This window comes from Zosterops lateralis, assembly GCF_965231275.1.
Source record: "Zosterops lateralis genome assembly, chromosome: 4".
Lineage (NCBI taxonomy): Eukaryota > Metazoa > Chordata > Aves > Passeriformes > Zosteropidae > Zosterops > Zosterops lateralis.
The window spans coordinates 23,740,874-23,768,501 of NC_139765.1; the positions used below are offsets into that span (position 1 = coordinate 23,740,874).

The window sequence follows — 27,628 nt, forward strand, 5'->3', positions numbered from 1 at the left end:
TTTTTTCTGATGGGTCTGGCCTGCCTCACCAGTGGCAGTTAGGCTTGCCTGAGCAAAAAGCTGAGAGAGAGAGGAACATCCATCTGGCCATCCCATAACCGTTGTCCTGTATCCTTGTCCTCTTGTATTGCCCTTTTCACAATAAGCTGCACTTGCACAAAGGGGAGGTAGGAGGCATCCAAAAGACAAATTGTGGAGATAAAGAATTCTGTTGAGTCTTACTATAACTGCCTTTTATTTGGGTAGGAACCCTCTCCATTGGTGCACATTTTTCTGTGTATGCAGATAAATCCATTTGCCAAACTCATTCCTCATTTTGATTTAAACAGGATTCCCCTGGGTTGAAATACTGTAGCAGGCTGACAACCAAGTTACAGAGCAATGCTACAGCAAGGGAAGGTGATTGTTATCCCAGAGTAAACAGCAGTTTTGCATGAGTTGCAGCTTAACCAAAATAGGGGAAATTCCTGATTCTAACCTCCACATCTGAAATGGTAGCGGAGACAACCCTGGACCTATTTCTCGCATTAAAAACACTCTACTCTTTGAAGCTGAAATGGGAGGACTGAACTTGTGAAGAGCTTGGAAGTGCCCCAATGCTTGATTTTCCCCCCCTCTCTCTTTTGACACAGAATATTAATCCTGCTTAATGTAGCAAATACATTGTGATCACAGCCTTGGGAGGCAGAACAGGATTTAATCTCAGGAAGGTGATGGATATTACTCACATCTCCAATGAGGCAGCTGTCATTCAAGGACTGTATTTAGCTTGAGGACTTCCAAAGGGATTCACCTGGCCCTGTGTCTATAGAGCCCTAATGAACGAATCTGAACTGCACAAATTAGAGTGATGAATTGTCTGTGAGATACATACTACCCAGTCTGTGCATGTGTGTTTCACATAGGTAGAGAAGCATCTCCAAGTCCCAGCTGCACCTAGCAGTGGTGAGATGGAGAAGAGGCCCTGGATGCTTGCTGAAGGGAAAGCAGGGAAATGCTGATGAGCTTGTTTCTCCTATTCCTTTTCTCAGTTGTACTAGTAATTATGAAGCTTTGTATGCTGCAGTTTGGAACTGTCATGCCCTCATCAGTGTGCATGCTCTGAGCACCATAATAAGTAATTCCTCCTGGCTGTCTCTGCTAATCTTTCTCCTCTGTGCTGTAATGGAAGGGAAATCGGACTCAGCCACCGCATGTTAATAGCCTGCAAGGGAGCCAGCTCAGAGAACGCAGTGGGGAGCTGGTAGGAATAGGGAATGGAAAAGTGGTACAAATAGTTGCATGGGTGCCTAGAGTCAAAAATATGCTGAAAGTGTTTTTGAAAACAGCAGTGATAGATGGTGAGAAAAATACACTGGCAATTTTTTCACAGGACTTAAAAAATTATGAACAGCATCCAAAGCCAGTCAGGAGACATGGTATCTGTTCTTTCCAATAGCTGCAGGCCTTTGGGATAATGAATTCTAAGAGTCTCTCTGCTAGCCCCTAAGGGACACTATGTCTGCTTTCTAAACCCCTGCACTTGCTGCTCTTTATTCTGACAAATACCAAGCCTTGAAGAATAAGCAAAGCTTTGGATCAAAGTGTGTGTTGGAAGCAGGAGCCCAAGAAAACAGGATGGGTAGGCAGAGGTTTCAGGATCTCATCTGGGAATGATGGATCAGTGCAACCTAAGGTGGACAAGCCTGATAGATGAGTGGTGTGGAAAGCACTAGAGATCATTGATCCAGCAGTGTGAGCATCAAAAGGGTCATGGGCTGAAATGTCAAGGCTATATTGCCAAGGCAGAGCCATGTCAACAGAGCTTCTCATGGGTTTTGTGATCCTAAAGTGAAGAGAACTGAGACAAGTGCCAGGGAGGATAACCTATGGCCAGTATGTGAGGAGATGAGGCCTGGACTGACACATCCTTTCCTGCTGCTCATCATCCCTTTCTGTACCACAGTGTGTCTGAAGTCTCTTGTGTGGCTTTTAAATCTGTACGTGCAGCATGGGCACTCCAGATGGTTGAACATGCCAGGGTGAAGGGAAGGAAATAGGTGGTCATTGGCCAAGGTTTCTTTCCTAAGAGTGTCCATATAACACCCCTCCAAAGGGAAGCCTTGGAGATTATTTAATTCCCCTCAGTTTGACGAGGCACTTCCACTCTGATGTTGAATGGACAGCACCCAGGCAGCAAAGCAATGGTTTTTTGCAAAAGTTTGGTGCTCTGCAGTGAGCAGAAGTGTTGTTGTTCAACCCAGGCTGGCAGCTAAGCCACACATCCTCCAGCTGGAATGGGAGGAGAATCAATAGAGTAAAAGGTAAAAAAAGGCAGAAAAGTGAGATAAAGGCAGTTTGATAAGTAACACAAAAGTTATGCACTCAAGTAAAGCAAAAAAAGAAATTTATTCACATCTTTTCATGGGCAGGCATGTGTTCAGCTATCTCCAGGAAAGCAGGATTCCATCATACATAACATTGACTTGGGAATCCAAAGTCTATCACTCTAAATTGTCTACCTTTCTACCTTCTTCCCCCAGATTTATGTGCGGCTAATGATGTCATATGATATGGACTATCTCTTGGGTTAGTTGGGGTCCGCTGTCCTGGCTGCAAACCCTCCTGATTCGGAGTAACATGTGGCCATAATGTAATAAGCCACGTGCTAATATATCAATCTCTGAGGGACCAGCCATCTGCCAGAGAAGTGGCTATAATTAATTTGAGCAAGACTGCTCCTCAAAGGTGTTTTGTAAATCAGAAGGTTTAATAAGTAAAAATATCACAATAACAAACGTTACAGAAAACAAATAATAAGCCACGCACAGGTGCCTAAGAAAACCTCTTGCACCTTGCTAAGACACCTCCAAAAAGCCTTTCACTTCGTTAGTGCTCCTTCTTAAATACTGAATGTTCTAGGAAGGATAACCTGGCTTGCAGCCAATAAGATCACTCAGAGGCTTTGAGTTACACTCTCAGAGCCCAACCCATGCCCCTGTGCTGGCACTGAGGCAATCTCGGTCAGCAAGGTATGGAAGTTTCTGGATTCTTCAAGGAGTGAACCTTAAACTTCTCCCTTCATAGAAAATACTTGCTGGGTGTGGGAAATGCTTTACTACACCCTCCCAGCTTCTTGTGCATCCCCAGCCAACTCACTGGTGGGGTGATGTGAGAAACAGAAAATGCCTTGATGTTGTGTGACCCCTGCTCGTGTTTGCTAGGAGAGCACAGATGTGCTGTGCTTTTGCTGCACAAAATTCCTTGTGGGATTTAATTTCTCTTTCTCGCTTCCTCTCCAGGGGTTCTCACTTGTGGCTGGCATGGCAGAGTTCATCCCCCAGCCTCCCTCCACCTGGCCCGCAGGACCACAGCCCCCTCACACTTCTGCCATCTGCCCACTGGAGCCTGTGGATCTGGGGATCTCAGAGCAACAAACACCACTGGAGCAGCCACCGTCCTCCCTGGAGCTGGGTGAGGATGAAGAAGTCACCTCCCCTCCGGATCCTGATGTCCCCTACCCAGACTTGGCCCCAGTTGTCTTCTTCTGCTTGAAGCAGACCACCAGCCCACGGAGCTGGTGCATCAAAATGGTGTGCAACCCATATCCTTTTTGAGCTGCCCCTTCTCCCTCCCTCCGTCCCTGCCTCTGGCTCCCTCCTGCCCCATCCTCCCCTTATCCTGCCCTCCTGGGGTGCCTTGCAGGTAAGGCATACCTTTTATTACATATTTCATGACCTTCTTTGTTCATTGCTTGTGCTTAAACAGAACCTTTGCTGTTTTAGTGTGTGATCAAAAAAAATTGATAATGAAAGAGCTGCTGACAGTCCAAGGCACAGGGACTGGTGTAGGATATGGGGTTATAACTGTAAAATAACTGTTTCAGGCTCATGCTCACCAGAAGGCCCTCACGGAAGGCAGGGCTGCAGGCCGGGTGGTTGAAGTTGGCTGAGGGTGAGGCAGCCAGGAGTGAGGAGAGAGTCACCTGAGTGACAGCTGGAAGCGAGATGGTGATTGGCTGGAGGAATGGGTGGACAGCATATGAGCGGGAAGCTGATTGGGTGGTAGGACGCACTACTGCTGAACCAGCCAATGGGTGCCCCGTTTCTGTTAAGTTCTGTTAGGCCTCAGTTTGGTATCAGTTATGTCAGGTAGAGATTAAAGGTATAAAAAGGGTGTGATTTCTACAATAAAGTGATCTCCTTCAGGGGCATAAGGGAGGGTCTGCGTCTCTTTGTTCCCCATTGCTATGGACTGGGAGTGGAGAGAGTGGAGGTGTGAGGAGAGAGGCACATTAGAAAGGCCTGTTCTTCCCCTTCCCAGCTCCCTTTTCACCTGGAACAAAGTAGGATTTGCTAGCCCAGGAGCTTTTCAGACTGCTATGAATGGTAGGGGTGTCTGAAAATACAGGCTTTACTGAGAGCTCACCTTGCCCTTAGTGAGTGAACCACCATTCCTTCTGCACCCTGATTGCAGGAAAGCTAGGTGACCCCTTGCCTTTCCATTTAGTACATGCTACTGTCCTGCCAGTGTCTTCCTGAGATGTCTGGCCAGGAATGAGGGCCCTTGCAGCCCCTTAGTGCAAATCATGGCGACCTACATGGCTTATCTCCAGGAGCCTGCCAGCTGGGCTCCATGGCTCCTGAGCCAGATGTGGTATAAAAACCAGGCAGAGAAGAGCTGTTGTTCCTTGAACTGTGGGATCTTTGATGGTGTGCAGGAAATGGAGAAGAATATGAGTCATCAGGGAGGTTGGTCTGAGATTTTATATGAACACTTTTCTAGCAGCACTTTCTACCTGGAAGTTTCTTAGCTCTAGTTAGGTGGGCATTATCTATACGGATGCATGTATATCTATACGGTTTTGATGTATAGGCTTCTATATTAAATCAGAATGTCTGGGCATACAGCAGAGACTAGTAAAATATTTCCAAGAGTATTTTCAGCTTAAGACCTGAAGAGCTTCAAACCCTGGGTAAGGACTTGAAATAGTGTCAGCAGTAACAGCTGACCTTAAATGGATGAGGTTTGTTTTAATTTCAAGTGTAGGTAAAGGTTTGTGTTTGAGCTCTGAGATCTTCTCTTAAAGTTCAAAAGCCACTGAAGAGATGTTGCAATCTCAAACACAGGTTATGGCTGAGATTGGAGATTTAGATATTCTGCTTTCCTTTCTACTGGTTGCTCTATAAAATTTTAAAACTTTGTATTGAATTATGCATTGCTTTTCTATCACTGTGTGCCTGTGCTAGTTATTTTGTCCTGGGAATCTTGTCCCAGCATGTAGTAGAGCAGAACTCAGAACAGGACTCAGAGAAAAGCACAAGACATTTGTGTCATGATAAAAGGCTAGATTTGGGAAGTGAAAGAAGAGTAATAGCGTGGGTTTGGGATGAAGGCTTGCTTTTGGGTGAGGAAAGGAGGTTGTGGTGGAAGAAGATAAGAGCCTGTCCTTATTGCTGGCTAAAAAGTCACTCAAAATAATCCTTCCATGTCACAGCTAGTCTTTAGCTAAGACAAAATAAATCTGGTCATGGCAAGTCCAGTTTGGCTTGCCTGGCTTGTTCCTGAAGTCCCTAGGTGAATGAAAGCTCGTGCAGAGACCTCAGCCAATCATAGCCAGTCCAGAGAGCAGACGGATCAAGGAGCTGAGCTAGGCTAAGACTCAGACCAATCAGTGTCTAGGGCTGGGAGTTTTGAACTCCCTATATAAGAAGGTTTTGAACAATAAAACAGGCTGTGTCTCATGATCAAGAGGACTCGAGTTGTGATTTCTGTCTCCCTACCTACAAATGTCACATAATACCTCCAATTTGGTATATTGCAAGGAGTTTGCTCTAAGTTGTTGGAACTATTATTGAAGAAATTGAGCTATTTTAGTTTTTAGCTGTTACTTTTGTCCTAATCTGCAGACAAGTGTGCTCTTTGACGTAGAAAAGGATTTTTTCTTACTAGAAACTAGACTAAGAAGGAAAAAGCCTCATCCAGTCACCTGTTGATGACCTTACATGTGGCTACAGGTGCCATCAGGGAGTGAAGGGCAACCTTGGAGATGCTGGTAACCTTTTGGAAGGGTTGTGTCAGACTTGAAGTTTCAGCTCAGCTGTGTGAACCTGACTAGTGGAGACTGAGGTGAGGATTCAGCCGCTCCTCTGTTTTCCTTTCAACCCTTTGTACTCCTCTTTTTGAAAGGATTGTGTAATAAATAATTCTCTTATTTTCTGAAATGAAGGGTTGTTTCTACACCCTGAAGGCTTTTTACACGTAATCATGTGCTCTTGGAATCACGCTTTTTTAAACTGCACCATAGAAAGGATACATTTGCATGGTCTGGTGGCAGATGCCTGGCTGGGAATCAGACCCTTCATAAGAGATCCTTCCATGAAAATCAAATCATGTCTTCTAGGAATTGATATGCTTGCCTGCTTTTCATCCTTGTTATACTGAGCTGTTGGGTCTTCAATGTGTTTAAGCTAAGCAGGGATAGGATGAGACACTGTCATAGGTCAACACCTGGCCTTTCATGAAGAGTCAGCAAAAAGACAGGGCATTAATTAAATGCCTATTAATCTTCTTGTGGAATTTTTTGCTAGGCTAGAGCTTCATGATCACTGTTATGGAAGTACTGTCAATGAGATTTAAAATGGAAGTTCTGATACTTAAGGACTATGTAACAATTTTTTTTAAGCACAAGGTCATTAACCACCAAATTTCAATTTAGGTAATTGCATTCTAACTACTTAAATCCCCCTCTCCTAAAGATTATTTTTCATTTTGTGAGCAGTCCTGCAATTTTGTTATGTGCTATTAAACAGCTGCCATATTGCTTTGCTGCAGTGCAGTAATAGGAGAAAGAATAATTTATTTCTTTGCTTTAAAATTGCTTCTGGAAGCATGTTGGTGTAGAGATGTGTGATGCTGTCATTGCAAAAACTCTAGATCCAAACTCCCTTTTAAGAAGACTATGATCCGTGTGAAAGTTAGGGTGTTTGTCCCCAAAAGGAGTATTTGCTGTGCTTTTTGCTGTCGTAATGTGTGGTGAAAAGGAGCCAATTGCTTTCAAGTTTTGTGATTTGCATGTTTTTGGGATGGCTTTACATACATCACAAGTGAATGCTTGAATACCCTTACTTTATTGGGAAGCAGATTTTATTTTATTTTATTTTATTTTATTTTATTTTATTTTATTTTATTTTATTTTATTCCTAATGTACTTTTTTAGAGACAGGTAAGTGCTTTATCAACTGGGTATGCAATAGAACGCAACGTGTACCTGGAGCCTGGCTTATCTCTTGATTAGAAAGGTGTTGTGGTGCAGCAAGTGAGCAAACAGCCAGCTGGTTTGTTTAGGTTAATTTGTACTTTGATAACTGAAGGCTGGACTGCTTGGAGTTGTAGATCATGGAGCTGTTGCATCTAGAAAGTTAATATGGTCAATATTTGAGATATGGTTATGAGAATAGCTAGAAGATTTTTTTTCTTTTATAAAACCTAAACTCGGTCATACAGGATTTGAAGTCAAGCTTGGATGGGGAAATAGGATGAAAAGCTGTCCTAGGGTGGCTTTAAGATGCTTGTATTTCCAATTGTCTGTTCTGTTTGTGCTGCATATTGAGCTCTGTGCTTTTAAGACTGATTTTGATGGCAAAGCAGGGAAAGAAGAAGTGTGCAGTTTGTTTTGAAAACCAGCGTTCGCTCCTCTGCGTTTCTTCTTGGGATTGGGTTGTTCAGCTGAGGCACGGACAGCAGGACAGAAATCTTTTTTGCTTTTAGTTAGTTTAGCTAACTGAGGCAGAGAAGCTTCCTGGACTGTTCTTTTTTTTCTTATTTCTTGGGACTGTGGAGCTCACACCTGCAGCCCACCAGGGCCTAGACCTCCAGAGGAGCAAATAAGGGACTGAGCAAGTTGAGCTACACCCACAGCAAGGACTTTCTCAATTTGCCATCTCATTCCAGAAACATAAGGTTTTATTGTTTCATATTATTCATTCTTTGTGCTTGTGGGTGCTTTGTTTGTTAAATAAATAGTTTTTTCCACTTTTCTCTGAGGAAATTCTTTTCCCAGACTGGCTGGGAGAAGGGGCCATTTAGGTCTGCTTCCCAAAGGAAGGAAACCCCCTATTCAGGGGTTTTCTCCCAAATTTGCCCTAAACCAGGACAAAAGCATAAAAACATGTTTCCAACAGCACTTATCTTATGAATTTACAAAATGTTTGGGACTAAATAATGGGTATGACACATGGCACCTTAGAAATGGATCCTCGTGAGGAGGCTCTGCAGTTCACTATTCTGTAATTTTTTTGCTTTTCGTGTACCAACCCCCTTGGTGAACCTGTTGGCCATTTGGGCTTCTGTTTTGCTCTTGAGCATGAAGTTGCATTTCCAGCTGATTTCAGTGATGTAGGAGCAGCAGGTCAGGTCCCAGATGAGCGAAAGCTTATATGCATACTTACTTTTTAATACTGGGAGCTGGGTTTTACACCGTATTGAGCAGGGTGACTCCTTAAAGCTGGTATGACTGTGTGTACTGAGGAGCTGCCTTATAGCTCATTAGCTTTAAAATCCACTGAATGGGGGCTTTTTGTACCTGTATCATACCTGCTGCTAAAAATCCCACCGTGTTTCTGGAGGTACCTTTCTGGTAACTTTTATTGGCAGCACTGTCAGCTTGGAGTGTGTGCTCCATGCACAAGGAAACAGGGCTGGCCTTGAACATTTTGGTTTTGGAAACAGAGGAAACCTCTGCATTTATTCCCCATCTCTTCCCTGCCTGGTTCCATAGGTGTAATTTATGTATGAGTCAGTGGAGGATAGGAGGTCTGGTGATGTAAATTGTGGTGTTTCATGCTGGCACTGCCCTCTGAGAGCCAAGTGAAAAATCAAATGTTGGAAGAGAAAAAAATGTGCATGTGGATTGACACTTTTCTTGGTGACAGTGGCAGGTGGTGCCACGGTGCACGGGGACTGTGGGCTGCCAGAATCACTGGTTTTTGGATGCTGTATGGTTAAGGGGACAATGAATCTGTTGTTCATTAAGCTTTGGGTGAATGTGCTATATATGTAAAATAGGTCCATGTCAAATACCAGTTTGAGCAACTTGTTTATGTCCAGTGAAGTTATATGTGCAGATTCTGTAGTGTGTTGTACTTGTTTCTGTCTTAAGTTTGTATGTTGTCAGACCCTGGACATAGCATTCATAATGACTGGATGTAGTTATATAATAAACAAGCATAATCTGCAAATTTATTGCAAATCTTGTAGTGGTTGATGACTATCTTAAGGCCTGAGCTCCTGCAATCATCTGAATTTTACTTTTCTTTTTCACATGCGTGTGTATATATAAATAAAAATACTAATTTTCAGCATCTCTAGTAGATAGAGAAGCTTGAAAATGTGACCAGAAAGTATAAAAATACATCAAAAATTGAGTGGCTTAGGAATTTTAGGCAGCATTCATCATTCTTGAGGACCTAGGGATCATGGCTTTCTGCTCTTGGGGTCATCAATATCAGCTTTTATGTGCTTATTTGTAAAACAGTAAAATGTATATGTTGCTCATGTGTCTCCATTTTAAAGGCAGCTCTCCTGTCTCTGTTAAAAAGTCTATCTCAGAAGACACATGAGGAGTCTGGCATTTATTTGAGGACTTCTGACAGATTTGTATCATTCTAGGTAACCAAGCAGATGTTGCTGTTCTTCCCTTCCAGCCAAGGAGAACATATCTGTACACTCAAGCTCCCCTAAGTGCACAACTTCTTTTTTTTCTGTAAGAGGTTATCTAACCCCTCTTCACTCTACAACATTTGAAGTCAACTTTGTTCCTGTTGCATGAGAAACTGAGCTGGCCAGAGCTCTGTAGTGAGTGTGCAGTGTTGGGGGCATTGGTGTTCCCATGGGCATGTGCCAGATGCTTTTCAAGATTTATGAGGGAGCAAGACTGCTTCAGGTTCTGCTGGGTTTTCTGCCAGCCTCCCTGCTGGAATGAAGCTTGCTATTAGTAAATAAGGGTGACTTCTAATAAGTCAGCTGTCCATTATCTTGATTAACATTTAAAGGCAGTGAATACAGTGGATCAATCTATCATCAAGTGGCCTCCTCTTCTTTTGTGTTAGCAATGTGCCTTAAAGCAGACATGCCCTACCCTTGTGAACTGATCTTTAATTTCCCTGTTAATTCTCCCCTTGGAAAGCTGATAGGCTTTAACCCATCTAACTCTACCTTCTGAAAACCATCCAAGGTCTCTGTATATATTTGACAGACTGCAGCAGGTAATTCAGTGAACCACTTTCTTAGGAGGGTAAAGCAGATCTCTGGAAGTTACTGTTCTTCCTTTAGCAAAGAAGTAGTTTCTGGATAGCAACGTGTAGGGTTTGCATTTAGGATTGATCTGCTGTTTGGTTTCCCATGTGCTCTATAAGAAGGCAAAAACAGGGAGCAGGTTTAGTTTTGGAAAATGCACAGTGTGAACATTTTAATGTTTCCATAATGAAATATTGGGTAATCTGGGTTTTGTGGGAGAAGAACAACCCCATCTATCTGGACTCTGGATTGGGGAAAAGTAATTATCTGAATTCTAGCTGTTTCTTAGGATAGCGGTTTCCTGGTTGTGCTTGGTAGTCAGGTGGCAGGGGAAGCATAATAGAGCTCAGGGCCTTCACAAGTAGTTGAGAAGGAAGTTGACTCCACAAAACTGACAAGGGTGTGCCATTAGTGTGGTTCATTTGATGTGCAAATTTATGAGGCAAAGTTTAGAAGAACCATTTGCTAGTCAGATGTGGTGTAAATTGAATTTAAACTTGTGCATTGTCATTAATAGCACACAAGGGTTGAATATGTTTGAAGGGGATTTGCCTGCTTGAGATCTGTAAGAAACTGACTGGGTTGTGTGTATGTGAGATGTATGCAATTCCAGGCAAGTGGGCAGATGTAAAGGGATAAGGTCTAAATTTGGTTGGTTGCAAGATGGCCCGGTGTGTCTAAGCACAGAAGTTGAAACAGGGTAAATCCCTGCCTCCCATCCCTTTATCTTATCCCCTGGAGGCTTTTTTTAATACCGAGAACTCAAAGACCATGGTTTGGAAATTAAGCAGGACAACAGCACATACAAAACTAGGGCTCTGACTGAAGATTTAATGTTCATAGGGTTTAACAAAATTGGAAATAAGGCTGAAAATTCGTGGTGCATCCTTACTGTCTTCATTCAAAGCTCTGAGCATTTTTGCTGTTATTGAAGGATAGAACACTACTGTTGGAGAGAGGGCTAACTGCAAAGAACAGAGGAGCCTGTGGTTTAGGAGAGGGGTATTTCTGCTGTGTGCTTGTAATACCCTGTTTCCTTAATATGTTTCAAACCAAATAAAAGACCTTGTAGGCCTCCATGCCCTGACACTTTAGGAAAGCAGGACTAGGACTCTTACTGCAACAGTTTTTGATGAGATGCCTGGATATAGTCCCTGGGTTTATTGCCAATGAATGTGGAAAGTACAGGGAAGCAGGGGAGAGAGCATAGAAGATGCAAGTCATATAATTGTCTGGTATAAATCAGTGTTATTCTGATATATATATAGTAAGAACAGATCTGTATGCACCAGCCATTGCTCTTCAGGTGAGTTTGGGGAGATTAGTCTTGTCTTGTCATATAGCACTGTGTATTTATGACAGTCTGGGGGTATCTGGTAGTGCTAGGCCTGAAGAGAGGGATGGTGTGCTCAGCTGGGTTGCAGAGATGGTAGCAGCACCTGTGCTAGTGGACATCCCCATCCCTCTGAAGAGTGCATTGCTGAACTGAAACAAATCCTGAAAAATCTTTCTGGAGCATATTGTGCTTATTCACTGGTTTTGCCTTAGAGATGAGAACCATTTATTCTTTGAAAAATGGTCAGTTTGCCTTTTTCAGCCTTTTTGAACACTGGAGCAGGCTGTGTTAGAGCGCCAAAGGGGCTCTTATAGGAATAGAAAGAGCAATAAAAATGCTCATTTTGAGTTCAAAACCTATAAAATACTTTGACCAGACCTCTAATTGCATGTCTTGTTAAAACAATGTGATTTAATGAAATTAACCACTAACAAATTGACCAGCTGCTTATTTGAGGACTTGACATGCTTCCCACTCTAGACCATGGGAAAGGGCCTGCAGCTCTGGGTTGTGAGCATAATACTTGACAGGAGCCTGTGACAGGTGAGGAACAGTCAACAGTGCTGCAGGTCCTCTGCAGCAAATGGCCGGCAGCTGGTCCCAGTATGGCTTAGATGAGGTTATGAAAAACTTGGCCTGTTGCAGACCTATGGAGAAAACAGGACCAAAGAGCCTGCCAAGCTGTCAACCTGGAAAGATCTTTATGGTCCTGGAAAACACTGTCTTTGGATAGGCAATGTCTTTTGGTGTACAAAAGCTCTAGCCTGGTGTAAGATGGACCAGGCTCAGGCTTGCATCCAGTTCTGTCCTGTGCTTGCTTTGCCCACTAGTCCTGGTTGGCCTAGAGCAGCTTGGTCAGCCCCTTCCTGGAGTGCCTCGTGTATCTCTGTGCCACTGCCTCTCCTGTGCTTCCCTGTCTGTTGAGGGGCAGGGCGGAAGGAGGTCCTGTTTGACAAGTGCTTCTCTTAAATGGGATTTTACAGCCTCTGGCTAGTGGGGGCAACAGAATGAGGGGTAAGAGTGGTGAGAAGGACCACAAGCTGGGGCTGCCTGGTTAGAGGGACAGATCTGGTGGTGGATTGGGGTTGCCCTGATCTTTGTCACTGCTGCTCCTTGGGCTGTGAGTTTGTGCTGCGCTACCTCCTGTCAGCTGTGCTCCTCCACCAGGAAGGATCTGCTGCCCTACCTTCCTCCCCTCCTTGGAGAAGTTCTTTGGGCTCAGCTGTGGAAATGAGAAGGAATCATCCCAGTAAGAGCTCTGGAGGAGAAGAGAGGCTAGCTCAGGGGGATGGTTTTTTTATTACATGTTGAGAAGACATCAGAGTTGTGATCAGTATCCAGGGAATGAGGCTGAGATGAGCAAGGAAGGCAGATGAGAGTGCAGCTGGACTTGTAAAATGAGAGATGAAGTGTGATGATGAAGATATAAGATACTGATGGGGAATGATAAGTGGAGGTTATCTAGGTTGGGAACAGATGATGCAAATCCCTGCTGACCTTGGCAGGCATCTCAGCAAATCCTTGAAATCAATGGTATTGAAGGCAGCTAGCTGGTAGATCTGAGACAATCAGCATGAGTGCTTGATCTCTGACTGCCATCAAGGACTGGTGAAGTAAGAAGGTGGTGTTATGGCTGTGTAGGCCTTCTGCTAGAGGACCTTCATAGGTGTTTGGATGGCTTGGTTGGTCTGAGGGGTAGAATTTGTGTGCAATGCTGTGGCTGGAACAGCTTTCATCTGCCCATCCTGACTGCAAGGTCAGCATGTGGGGATGGAGATTAAAAACTTAGCTTGGCCTCCCTGCCTTTCCCTTCTCCAGCTTTCTCCATACCCATTGCATCAGTGGAGATTGGGGAGGGGAGCAACTCCCTCAGGTGGGATGGGGGATGCGCAAAGCTGTGATGTGGGGGACCATGTGTCCCCCTGAGACAATGGTGCCATTTACACTTATGTACTGCAATTCATCCAAGAGGAAAAATAAATCTGTCCTGGCTAATGACACATCACACTCTTTGCTTATCCTTTTTTTCTTTAGTTTTCTCTTTCCCAGTCTCTCCTTGTCATCACCTACTCTGCTCCAGTCTGTAAAAGAAGCCATTGCTCCCCCTCCTTGCGTGTGATTTGATGCTTCTGAGTCCCTGCAACTCCTCTAGCAGACTCCCCTGTGACTAGCCACCCTGTCTATCCCTTTTCCTCCCTGTCTGTGGCAGTCTGTCATTTTCCTCCTCTTTTATTATTTCTCTTGCTGTCATTCCTGGATTTTACTGCTAGCAGCCTGTCTGCACTGACTGTTCCAGCCCTTCAATTGGGTCCTTCTGTTAAGTGCCTCTCCTGGCCAGTATGATGGACACCAGGCTTCCTGGGGTGAAAGGTCACAGCTTAAAGGGAAGACCTGGAGGTAGCATTTAAACAGAAAACATCATTCATTGGCTTATTTAGAATGAGGAAAAAGGCCAGGGCTCTGCAGAGGTAACTTTACCTGTGAAAACAGCAGATTTCTGCTGTCTCCAGAGGGGATTTCTACATGGCAGGGTGGGATTGCTTTTTCCTTGTATTCACAGGCTGCTTCTATCCCCCTTTAGAACATTCCAAGTCCAGGTCAGCTGCTATCTTCCTGTGCTCTCCGACATGCTAGTGGCACCTCTGACATCCCCATCCTGAACTGTCAGTGTGTGTGAGGACTGAGCTCATTTCTGTGTGGCAGAGTCCAAGGGGTGCATCTACCTGGGAGCAGAGACAGGCTGCTGGGAGGTGATGACCTCCTGAGCCAGCCTGGGGGATGCTTCCTGGATCAGCTGGCCCTGGCCTTCTCTGGGATGTAGCTGATGCTCTGCTAATCCCTGCTAACCAGGTCTGGCTCTTGTGGACTGGCACAGACAAGTGTGAGTTCAGCATGCTGGCTGAGAGCTGTGTGGCTGCAATCTCCTGGCCCTATGCCCCAGCTTGGAAGCTGGGCAAGGTTCTCAAGGATTCGCTTACAACAGTTGAACCAACAGTGCTTTCTCAGCCTTGTTCTTGACCCCTGGACCTTTATGAGGGCTATTTCATCTTTACTTTAATAACTTGGTATTGTTTATCACTACCTTCCCAGGGTAGAAAAAAAAAAAAAAAAAAAGCTGAAATACTACGAGGGCTTTAAGACTGCTTATAGGAACCGGATGCTTCTACAAGTGAGAGACAGAGTGAACCAAATGTACTTCTTGGGGGATTTCTCTACTCAAAGAGTCATGGATGAAAAAGGCTAACATCAATACAAATTCACCCAGGAGAAAGCTGCTGAATGCAATGCTTGTAATGCTAGATCTGAGATTTGCCTCAACAGACAAGAAGGGAAGGAAGGAAAGAAAGCACATGGTAAAATATTAACCTCCCTATTGGAGCAGGCGGTTTGCAATAAACAGCAGCTGTTCTTTTTCATGGCATGAAAGATGTAAGAGCTCAATATTTGAGGGTGGAGTATTTTCTTCCATGCAGAGGATGATAGTTTTCACATCAAAGATCAAAAATATCTGCTTATCTTTTAAGCCCTGCTTATTATTTGGAAGCATACTGAAACATCAGTACTTGGCAAATCTGCCTTGCCCCATCATTCACACACCCCAAAAGGAATTCTCCCTGTCTTTACCTGTATCCTGCATCTTGCTTCTCAGCCAAGAACGCCTCACTCTAGTGTTCCCCTAAGAATACCACGTCCTTATTTTCTACAAAATGTTCAACAGATCATTTACCAGCCAGTTAGCAGATGTTAACAGGAATTGCTAACAATAATCAATCTAAAACATATTTGAGAAAAGTAGGTTTTGTGATGTATTGCAGTTTTTATGTAATAGTTTTTGTTCACATGTTTACCAACTTGTGATGTAATTTTTTGCTTTGAATAAGTATCTTGGGTTCGCAGGTGATTCTGGCAGGCTCCGCTTTGTCCAAATGTGAGATTCAGGCCAGACCTTGAAAGTGTTTTTCATGAGTGAGTTATATTAAAATAGACAGGGTTATAGAAGTGCAACAGTAATAATATATTGCTGTTGGTATTTCCTGATGTTCAGTGCCACTGGCCAGCTGTGATATTTCTTAATGAGGGATTCTTTTCCCTCAAGACAATTTTTTCTTACCTTTTTCTTTCCCTGTGGCTGTTTTCTGATTAATTTTCTTGATGGAGGAGGATCCTTCCCAGCTTTGGAGTTTTCTCCTCTCTTCTCTGTACTTGCTGACCCACTGTTTAGCAGCCTCTGTGCTGGCAACTGCTCTTATCTTCCCATATGGACTCCTCTCTGGAAGAGGGATTTTAGTGAGTAGAGGAGGCTCTAGATGTTATCCCACTTGTTTTATACAGGAAAATCCTTTGGAGACAGCAATCTTCCCTCTGTTGTTTTTTTTTATCCCATGCTACAGTTTCCCAATTTTCTTTTTTCTTGTAGGTTGACCCTGTTATCTTTCCCTCTGTGGCCAAACTCCTCATATTATATGTTTTTTTCCTTTCTGGGTGCTTAGTAATGTTTTTCCTTCTTTTCCTGCCCAGCAGAATCTCTGAAGAATCTCTCACAGTTCATACAAGGGCCAGAACGCAAATAGAACCAAAGAAATTGAAGACATAGTTTCCATTGTTACATAAGGTAGTAGCATGGTTTTCAAAAGCTGTCCAACTTTTCCATTGTAACAGTCTTTTTATCCATTAATAAAACCTTAATTGAGGTCTGGGAGGCAAGGACCAGGCAAAACTCTGGGGGAGGATACTGAAATGGGCGACTGAGAAGCCCAGGAGGAAGACAAGGCCACTAGGTCAGGCAGCCAGCAGGGATCTGAAGTGGAAAGTTATCCACCAGGTATCTGCTCTTCAGAGTGGAGGGACTGGGCAGCAATGGCATGAGGAGGCAGCCTGGAGACTGAACCGTTTGGGCTGGGTGAGGCTAATGGAGGGGCAGGTAAGCAGGGTGGGTGAGGAGAAGGTCTGGATGGGAGAAGCTGGCTGAGAAGGCTAGGGCAGTGAGCCCAAGTGAAGGCAGGGCTGGAGGGCTCAGCCTGCAGCAAGAAGGGGTGAGATGGGAGCCCCTACCCTAGAGCCTGCATGCTTTGCATTCCTACTTATTTCTGTTTCCCTGCTGCCAGCAAACTCCTGTAAGCTCACTGGCTAAACAGGTGTCACATTACTGTCTTTACTGATGTCACCCCTTCCTGTGAGTGCAAGGATCCTGCGGGGTGGGGGGGGAAACCAAACCTGAACATGTGAACATGTTGTGTTGTGAAGGTGGTGTGGAGAGAGAGAAACTGAAATTCCATATTCGTCCTTAATTTTGTCTTAAGTTATTGAATTGAGTCATATCAAAGTCTCTCCTGAGCATATTCAAAGCACAACTTTTTTTTTTTTTTTTTTTTTTTTTTTTTTTTTTTTTTTTTCTTTTTTTTTCTATGGCAGTTGCTAATTTATCTCCATTTGGATGGGTTGTTAGAGGATGAGTGAAAGAGGTCTTGGGTTACCCTGCTGCCCAGTGTGGAAGCAGTGTTTTTGAGCATCCAGCAACAAGAGCTAGTCAGAAAAAACATCTGGGACACTTACGAATAGACAAAATAACTTCTTTATTTGCAGTCATTGACATTCAACTCATAGCAGTCATACCTGCTATGTAGGTTTCGGCTCAAGCTGCCAGTCAAATGAAGCTGCAAGCAAATGAGGCAGGGTGTTGTAAAGAAGAAAGGTTTGTGGTAGGATTAATTAAAATTAGTGTTATCAGTGTAGCTGCATGCAGCCTTCCACCATATAGGTCAGCTCTCTCTGAAGCCTCAAGTTTCCCCTACAATGCAATAATTAACTATTAAAGTAGATACTTTAAAAAATCCTCCTTAAAAAAAGCACAACCCAGGATTTTTTTTCAAAGCACAGAATGAATTGCATCCCTCCACAGTATCTTTGAGGTGCTGCTTTTTCTTTAAAATGCATTTACAACATATTGTGATATGTCACACATCCTTTAAATATCCAATAGCTTTTCAACTTTTAAAAATCTATTTCACACCTAGTGGCATGTCTGTAATGCATTTTTCTGGAATGTGTGGCAGATGTCTGGGGAAACTGTATTTTCTCCCATATGGGGGTTATTTTACTGGAAAATGAAAGAGGGTTGACACTTCATTTGATTTTCCTGAGCTGTCACATCAGGGATTCTCTATCTGGGTGCGAGACATGAATCCAGATCATACATAAATTGCACAAGGCAAGATGTGATCCCTTCCCTGGGTGAAGGGGGACTTCCCATTGAAGAACATCCTCTGAGGGCTACAAGGGGGGAAACAGGAAGGGAAGGTCTGCTCTAGGATACTCTGCTCCATGGGACTTTTCAGCATGCTCTGGACATACAGAAGTAACAGTAAGCCTGTGCTTGGACCTTCCTCTCTGAGGAGGAGGCAGGTGGCAGCTTTGAAGTTACTCAAATCTTAAGGAAACTCCTGATAGTTGTGACGCAGGTTCCTATGTGAACTGGCACTTCAGGGTTGTGTGGTGCTGAATTTGATTCCTGAAAAGGAGTCATAAATGCCACAGCTGCAATCACTTTAGATATGCCAGGCCACCATTGCATGGTTGTGGTTTATGGACAGACGGAAGGGAATTTTTCATCTGTGTTGGCTAACAATCTCTGTCTGCAGATCTGTGTTTGTGTTGTGACTCCTTCCTCCCTGCTCTGTTTGAATGTGGCTTTGTGTCCCCTTGTCTTTGTGCTATGGCGAGTTGTCCCTGCATTTTCTTTCTTGTTCCCAGACTGCGCACTGTGCTTGAGGCAGGCCCCTCTGTTGTTTCCCCTGCAATATCAGGGGGAAGGGAGGAAGCTGAGCAGAGAAACTGCTGCAAGTTTCTGAAGGTAATGCCTGTGCCAACATCGCCCCTTTACTGAGACAGGTGCAGTGGGGATGAATACCAGGTGTCTCTTACAGAGTAGTTAAATGCACCAGCAGACCCTGTTTTGTCATGTTAGGACAGAAGAGGCTTCGAGCTTTACATTTCAAAATTTTGCCTGTGGCACATGGCACACTCCTTTTTGTGCACAACCTGGGAGACACACTTATGAGTCTCTGGGTAGTAAAAATGCCCAAGAATTATTTGGCTGGGGTAGCAGTTGGAGTCCTCACTGCTGGTATGTGTGAGCACTGGCACATGCTGTCGAGGCATTTCTGGACAGAGTCTCCTAGGGACTGAGGAGCACAGCCCTGGGGGAAGCTGTCACTGAGGGCACAACACTGGCAAAGCAGGAAAGTGCTGGATATCCCTGCAAATACAGACATGGAGGCATGCCTCCTACATGGAAGCAAGGGGATGAGTGGGTGAATGACCTGGAATGTCCTCCACCGGATTGAGGGTGTCAGTGATCCCATCAGTGGAAGCAAAGGTGACAGGTTAGACAGATCTAGCAGGAGAGATCAAAAGTAATTATTTCCTTCCCCAGCCACTTGATTTCTCTGGGTACTTCTTGAGCACAATTAAGATGTTTAGTGTCATGCACTTGAGACTTTGTCTTGTACCTACGGCATTTCCCATTCTTGTTTGCATGTGTGAAGGATATCCTCATCCATTGCTGTGACACTTCTCCCCACTGGACTCAGGATTATTCTTTTCTGATGATTAATGCTTTTGTGGGTCTCAGGTAGCTTTTCAGGTACACAAAGACATTCCCAGTGGAGAATCTGATGCCAAGACTTTAGTTGCTGAGTTTAATAGTTAGACCTGGGATTATTTCATCCCACTGAATGACCTCTTCTGAGACACTGCTGCTTCCCCCAAGTAGGTTTGTATTTATAGGCTTATCTCTGCACCCTCTCCCCACCAAGTGTGCTGCTTATGCTGGTGCCCTCAGGCACATAGCTACAAGCTTGTGCTTGGAAATTGTGGGAAGGCCTTGTGCACCTCATGGAGCCAGAGTCACTTGCAGTAGAAATGTGGACAAGCAGTAGTCAGATCACCAAAATGTACTGAAAATTGGCCAGAAGAAAGTATAAGAACTGTTAATACAATGTATGTATTGCTTTTATACTATTAACTCCTATATTGATACACATACACAACAAAGATATTTGACTGATACAATTACTACATAATAAATCATCTGAGTTCTTTATTACTCTAGTTTATATGCATCTGTATAAATCAGATGTGTACTCACTGTTCCTTTGCCAACTCTGAAAGATGCAGGAGGATTAGAAAACATTTGCATTGATGAGTCTTGGGTAAATATTTGACCCACTGGTGGATTCCTCTGCAGTTATTCCTTGTAGAGATTTGCTGTGCCTTCCCCTGTGCATCTGTCTGGGTGATACCAGAGGGACACAGGGGGAAGGGAGGGACCTTACACTGATGTTTAAAATCCTGGGGGAACTGAAAAGGTTTTGAGGGGAAGGTGAGGATTTAAACTTGTTTTTACTGATCAGGTAGTAGAGGGAAGTCTGGAGTTAGGAGGAGAGAATAGGTCATGGTGGTGGAAATCTAGTGGGCTGCTGTATATTGGGCCATCTGGAGGTCTCACTGATTGTGAGAGTAGGGACTGAAGGACATGAGACAGTTAAAATCAGTGAGCTCCCAAATATTCTTCAGGTGTGTTGAAATCCCAGTGTAAATCACCAGGGCAAGAAATTGTGCTGATGGTGGGACCCAAGTCTTCCCAACTCTTTCTGGGCACCTACCTGTGGGATGACATATCCAGGCAGCCAGTGAAGATGAGAGGTGTGATTTGGTTAAAAAATGAAGTATGCTACAGGGACTAGAGTTCATACCAAGGAAATAGGCTGGTAATGAGAGAGCAGAGGTGGGCATAGGGCTTCCCCTGCCTGCTGGGTGCATGCAAGGTGTGTTGAGCTTCCAAAGATTCTGGGTTTAGTGCAGGTAGGTGCTCAAGCATTTGAGCTGTATGTGCTGTGGTTAATGAACTCACACCACTTCACCAACTTACAGAATTCTCTTTGCTAACCCCAGTTCAGGGCCTCATGGGTTTCTCAAACTGGGGTGTAAATTTTAGATTAGAGACCAAGCTTTCTCTTGCAAAACTTTGGCCACCTTTCTTGTTTTGGTCAGGGTGAGTACATAAAGAACATAAAGTACATAAAGAACAGCATTTGTGTCTGTGCTGGTCTTATGCTTCTGTTCGAACGAGGCATTTACTGAAACAAAATTAAATCTGAGCTGGCAAGTTGAGTTTGAATTTCGGCTTCAGTTGGCTTGTGCTTTGTTCAGACTAATTCTCTTTTCCCCCACATGCTTGTACCTCCCACCCCATCCCCCAGACAGGGAGGCAGCTGTTGTCACTTCTCTGCTTTCACAAAGGCACAGTGGGAAGAGGAGACAAAGCAGAACATCATCTGCCTTCTCCTCTGGTGGCAGGCAGGGAGCTGAGCTCCCAGAGGAGCTGGTGCCTAGCTGCTGCCTGTGCATCAGAGGGGTGCTGCTCCACGGGGATGCTCATGTGGCATGTCTTGCTGGAGGGAAAGAGGAGGAAGGTCCATGAGAAGACACAACAGTTGAAGCATTGTGAAGGTTCCCAGTTTGGGTACTTCACTGGTCCTCTGTGTAGCTGTCTGAGGGAGAACTGCTAGGGAGGACCTCCTGGGATGGCCAGGCAGCCTGGAGCGTGGAGACAGCACACAGGAAACAGGACCTGGAGGATGAGAGGAAGCAGTGTGTTAGTGCTCCTAGGAGCTGGTAGGTCTTTAAAGCTGATGTGTTGCCATGGTGTGCCTGGCAGTAAAGCTCCCTTGTTGCTTCTCTAATTCCATTCAGGCAAAGAATAATGGTGAGGGGATTAAAAACAATGCAGAGCAAAGGCACTCTATCTCCTGCTGTAGTGTGCTCTCCTTGGCTCCTGCACCCTTCACCACTTGGGCCTCTCTGCAACTCAGTCCCCCACAGGGGGTGGGTGAAACAGCTTCCCTGGAACCTGCTGCCCCAGGCTACATGTGTTGCTTTCTCATGTGGGAGCCTGGGAGAACACCTACCACAGCTTCTACATGAACAACAAAGCAGAGAGAGAGAAGAGAACTTTCTGGGAAGCCAGGAGTGTGGGTGTAGGACTGAAGGCAGCAGAACCAATGGCAGTACTTCCACTAAGGTAAACAGGAACAGAACAGAACAGAACAGACTTTGTGGTGGTCTGGTGTTAATTAGTTTCCTCTTCAGCTGTTCCTGAGTGTCTCAATAGTCCTGTAACAGAAGTGCCAAAAGATCCTTGACTACAAGATATTACAGGTACCATCACCTAGAAAGATCAGTAGCAAGGAAAAGACACAGCATACCGCTTTAACCCTGTTCATCTTGCTTAGCTCTGCCTCTTCCATAAAATTTTCTCACCAGTGTCCATCTCATATTGCCTTGTGATCCAGCTGTCTCTAGACCTCCCACCTTCTGGTGCCTTTGCTATCTCTGTCTTGGCCCCTCAGCTGGGTAAGCCACACTGTTCCATTGCAGGGCACTGGGGACCAGCCCTGTCAAATCTCACTGTCTTCACTCCTTGCCCCTCCACAACTTGCTCACTCCAGTCCTCTGATTGTGGCCCAATGTCTTGCCCCACTACTTGTCATGGTCTTTTTCTCTCTAAGACCTGCTGTCACACAGGAGCCTCTGTGCAGCCAGAATGCCCCTCATGATCATCCTCCACCTGCAAAATCACTCTCATTTCACTCCTCTTTTTTGATGGGGAGACAATAGTTGACTCACTATTCCTTCAGCATCTAATAAGGGGAAATAATGTCTAAAGAAGGAGCAGTGGTGGTAGAGGGAGAACTGCTGCTGTTCCTCTACATGGAGTTGATAATTCTATAGTTCTTGAGCTGTTCAGGTGATGTGGTACTCGCTTCAGTGGGATGGAACTGCTGCAGGGGCTCCTGAGTGAGCCAAACCCCTGCTCAGGGAGGAAACTCCAAAATAGTGAAAAAACAATCCTATTTCTCAGCGTGCAGCATGCTGAATCTCTCCTTGCTTTAATAAGCAGCTGCTTCTCCATGGAGAGGTTCCCTGTCCCATGCCATCTCCCTTTTCACGACAGCTAAAAATAAAAATACTCCTGTGTTAGCTGGAGGCCCTTCCAGTGAAAAGAAGCCCTTTGCTGTCAGGGTTCAGTGCCAACACCCTTTGCTTGGGAAAACTGGACTTGAGTCTTGTTACAGGTGAAGTACCTCAAGGGAGCCCTGTTTGAGGAGCCCTGTTTCTCTCTTGCCCCAGGCTATTCTCTGCTTTTTTCTCTGTCTCCTCTTCAGCTCTGTGGGGTCCCCAGGCCCCCGTGCAGCTTTTCCAGTGGGTCTTTCTCCTTCATAGTGAACTTCCAGGCTTCTCATGCCCACACTTGATTACTGATGGATTGACAGTGTCTGAAGTTTGGGTTATTAATCTTGACCTAAGGCAGTATCTCAATAATGAAAATAAACCTGAAAATTAATAGAAGAGGAAATGAAGAGGCTGAAAACTCATGAAAAGGGAATTGTGAGGGAGAAGTGTGAAAAAAAGGGAGGAAGAAATTCAGTTTGGGACTTGATTTCTCTGGAGACAGAGTGGAGAGAAGGAAAAAAATCTAAGTCTTAATAGGGCAAGAGAGGACCCAGAGGTGGATGGAGAGAAAGTAGGGTCAAAGGAGCTCTTGCCTAAGCAGTCTGCCATGGGCCTGCTGAGAAGTCAGCAGGGCCAGGCTGAAACAGATGGGAAGTGAAAGATTGTAAGCCTGAAGGCTGGATGAAATATTTAAGATGTTCCATCAAACTATTTTCTCAATGGTGGTGAGATTCTGGGTAGGAGAGGCAAGAAAAATTTGGCTGATAAAAAGAAAAAAATCTGACAACAAGTAGCTCTCTCCTTTATATCTCGCATCTCTGGGGCCCTGGGCAACCTGATCTGGTGGCATTTGGGGTGGGTGAGGGAGGAAGGGCAATTGGACCTAGGTGATCTTTAAGGTCCCTTTCATCTCAAGACATTCTAGGATTTTACTTTCTCCAGAGGTGAGATGTGTAGTTGTGCTGGACACAAGGACAGGTTTCTTCAACTTCTGAGGCATTGGTTTGCTTCTGCTTTGTATTTCCTCAAATTCTTCCTCTTTTTCCTGTTCCCCAAACTCACAGCACCTGTCACACAGTAACCAACTTTCGTCTAGCTGGGTCTTGCTCCCCTCTCCTGCTGCTGGGGTAGGGTGTAGCTCTGGCCCTTTAGATACAAATGTGTCTTCCTTAACCCTCCCAAGTCCTTTTCTTCTTCCACATGGTGCCTGGTTCTTTGACATCTGCTCTTGGGAGTGGGATGACTTGATCTGCATCAGTTCAGTGAAGCCTTGAGCTCAACTGAAGTGATGCAGGAACAGAATCTGGTTGTAAAAGTATTCACAAGGATATTCTGACTTTATCCCACATTGGCTGACAAAGGCAAAACTCTTGAAGTGTAATGAACATCACTGAGTGTCTAAGGAACCAGGCAAAGGCAGAACTCAAGAAAAATCAGAAAGCCCAACTGTCTTAGCTCATGAGGTTTTGGACCACTGTGTCCTGCATTCTACATACAAATACCATTATGCAATGCCATCACCCTTTGCTTTTCCTGCTTCCCTTCCCTCCATGAGAGCAGAGAGACCTGTTGCCTTAACTGGATGTGTAATGACCATAACCTGGTTTGTGAACTGAATCTAGAAGGGAGAGAAAATCATGTCTATTAAGTTAAAAATTTTAATAAATAACTATGTTCTCTCCCCATGCCCTGCAAATCCAGTGTTAAATTCATTTAGTAATTTAGATCAGGCTTTGGTTATATTAAAAAAAAAATTCAACACCTGTAGCAGATGCTGTTTTTAAATGTAGAAAAGAGTCCAGACTTAATTCTGAATATTTCAGCTCTGGAGACCTGATTTAGGGGTGGCAGGTACTTAATCTTTCCTTCCATGATCTTCCTATGCATGGTGTGTCCTGGCCACTGTTCGCTGCCTCCCTGTCCCTGTGAACCATGCCTGATTTTTTCTAAGATGGTGGAATTGTCTGCTCCTGCTGTTGGTCCAGATGAGGTCTGCAGGTAACAGGTTAGCAAGTCCCTGTTAGGGTTTAGGTTTTGTTTTGTTTTGGTTTTTTTTTTTGAGTGGGGCAATAGCGGAAGGAAAGATATGAAGTACATTTGACATGGTTCATGAAGCAAATGAGCTTGGGACCGGTGTCCAGGTTTTCTTGATTGCTCTCTGTCTGGCATCAGAAAATATCACAGGACACAGACAATTGCTACTGTATTTAAAGGCAGGATGTGCTACAGATCTATACCAGCATGAGTTAATAAATGTGAAGGAGTGAACAAAAAGTAAATGTTATCTCAGACAACAAAATAACAGGCTTTCATAATGAACTAGCATCTCTTCCTAGGATTGATGGCTTCCAATAAACCTGAGCTGGTTTTTTTCCACCTTTTGGTTTTCACAGAGAGAAAATGTTCAGAAAACCTTTTGGGTTTTTCCCCTCATCATTTTTGTAAATGTTCCTAGGTACTGAAATATGTGGTTAAGGCTTTTGATAAAACAGCCACAGTACAAGACAGTAGTATTTCATCTGATTTCTTGTGAAACATGTATCTGAATTTGTAAGAGCAGTATGGCATATCTGAGTAGATTATGCATAGGAAGCCTGCATGTTGATGCTGTCTCTCTATAATCCTGTATCAAGACTGATATTGAGCATTACCTTAGGTCTCCTCAAATGTTGTTATTCTCTTTGGCTGTTCTCATTCCTCCCTCATTAGCAGGAATCCATGAAGGAGGAGTGAAAAATAGAGAAACCTGATTTGGCTCAGAAAGTTCCTTGAGCTGAGAGTGGTTGGCAGCTGGAAGAGTGCCTAAGGGAAGTATTGCGTCTGCTCATCCCATTTTTGCACACTTCTCTGGGCAGCTGTGTCGCTGTCCAGTCTGGACAGATGTTTGGTCCAAGTTGAGATGCTCATTTTTAGTTGTTTTTGTCATATTATTCTGACTGCTCCATGACTGGTGTAGGCTGGGAGTCTGTAAACTCTTAGGTCAATTGTGGGGTTTGTGTCTCCTATCTGCTTAATACTTATCACCATCTGCCATCCCCCCTTCCCTTTCTTTCAAGACACTTGTCCTTTTGATGGGTGTTCCCATTTAGTGGGCTATAGGACCTCCAGCTCTGGAGGAAACAGGATCTGCTCTACTCAGCACCTCTTGGTGAGGTTTTCTTGCTCATGATCAGTAAGTGTGTGGGGTTGGAAACCACAATCTCAGCACCTGTGATGCCCACCCCATGTTTTTACCTGCTGCCTAGAGCACTGAGGGAGCAGGCCAGACAAGTGTTCCTGTTCAGGCTCTGTGGTATCCCATCCTCCATCCATCCTGCTGAAAGTAGATCAGGAGTTAGAGCTCTCCCACACGAGGGAGGTAATTATAGGCTTTGACTCTCGCCTGTTGAGAAAATAGATGCAACATAGAGATGAACTGCTTGCTTTGAGAGGATGGGATGTCCTCCAAGTGAGGGACCCTTGGTTGGACACATTAGCCTGGCTCTGATTAACCTGTACACTGAATTCTACTTTAAGGCTTGCTTCCTTTGTCATCTTCCTCTCTTTTTTAAGTGTATATGAGCCTTTGGTCTAAACATTTAATTATGGGGATCTGTTCCTTCTAGGCTGTGATAGTTACAGTCCATGATTATAAAGAAAAATCTAGACCAAATTATTTACTTGTTGGAGGCTCAGCCAAATCTTGAAGGTCATTTGAGGACAAATCTGTAGCACAGCAATCAAGTACAAAGGTGGTCCAGCAGTCTTAGGCTGCTGAAGGAAAGCACTGGCTGGGCAAAAGTTTTTATTCCACTGCACAAAAGCACAGACCTGTTGCATAACTATCGCAGTTTCCATTTGTAGCTTTACACCAGATCTGAACAATTTTCTGTACTCTCAAAGCAGCGCAAGCTCCCACAGCTTGGAGTTATGATTTAGTCATAACACCAATATATGCCAGAAAGAGATGCAGGTGACTTAAATGGAACCAGTTTTCTTTTGCTGTTGGATGGGTGTTTGTGACAGAGAATCACTTATTTCTGACTTTTCTTTATGATCATATTTGAAGTAACTTGTGTTATTTTATACTAAGTTGTCCTCCTATCCTCCCAATGTTTCTTTTATAATGGATTTAGCTGTGGGTACTGTTCCCAAGCCTCTTTCTTTAGACTGAATATAATTTGATGTTTTAAGACTTACTAAGCTGTTTTCTAAAGTCATGCTTACTGTTCAGGATTACACCTAACAAAATACTGCAAGCATGAAGTAGTGTGGAAAGAAGGCAATGGGATGAACAAACACAAGCTTTGACGGGCATCCAAGAAACAATCTTGCTGATGGCAGGAGTGTTATTTAATTTCTTGATGAGAATGATGAGCAAATGCTATCTGCCTTGGTAAAGCCTGCTTTCAAACCCCAGGAGCTGGTCCTTGTTCACAGGTGTTATACTGAGAGTAACACAGACCAATGTTAATGGAGACAAAGGTGATCAAGGCTTTGGAGGGGTGGATCATCAGTGAACCCACTCCCCCTTCTTAATAGAAGCATCCTGCACATCTAAATAAGTCATAAGGGAAAATGAAAAAAATGTTTGGATACAGCTGATGTTAGCAGTTTTGAAGGGAGGGATTAGTTGAAATTGGATAAAGTGCCTAATTTGCCTAAGAGGTTGCTTAAAGAAAAATGACAATTTGTAAAAATTCTGCCTAGCACTGGGCTAGAGTTTAGAAGGTGAAAGTGATTGTTCAGCAGCCATTGACAAGACGGAAGGAGTTCAAGAGGTGTTCACACGCCAGTAGGTGGAGCAGCCTGGTGGGCAATGGGGTAGGTGGTGGGCACTGATTCATTTATTTATCATCTGGCTGACCTCTCCCTTGTACGTTATCCCTCTCTGGACAGAAGGCAAGATGAGACTCTATGAGAGAGCTCAGATTCAAAGAGGAGGAAGGATGAATATTGTGCTCCTCAGAGCCAGGGGGTTGTAGTCAGGTGTATGTGCAACATTATCTTGAAGTCTTCTGTAGC

At 44.2% G+C, this 27,628-nt stretch overlaps 1 protein-coding gene across 1 annotated transcript in view; it reads left to right on the forward strand.

Moving 5' to 3' along the window:
- Nucleotides 1-3,302: 3,302 nt before the first annotated feature.
- Nucleotides 3,303-27,628, forward strand: part of CACNA1I (calcium voltage-gated channel subunit alpha1 I) — a gene marked incomplete at both ends in the record, with an annotated part of 160,586 nt that continues 136,260 nt past the window's right edge. Inside the window, one exon of the mRNA XM_083860601.1 lies at nucleotides 3,303-3,583. Within this exon, the coding sequence (XP_083716727.1) occupies nucleotides 3,303-3,583 (281 nt within the window). The remainder of the gene's footprint in view (nucleotides 3,584-27,628) is intronic.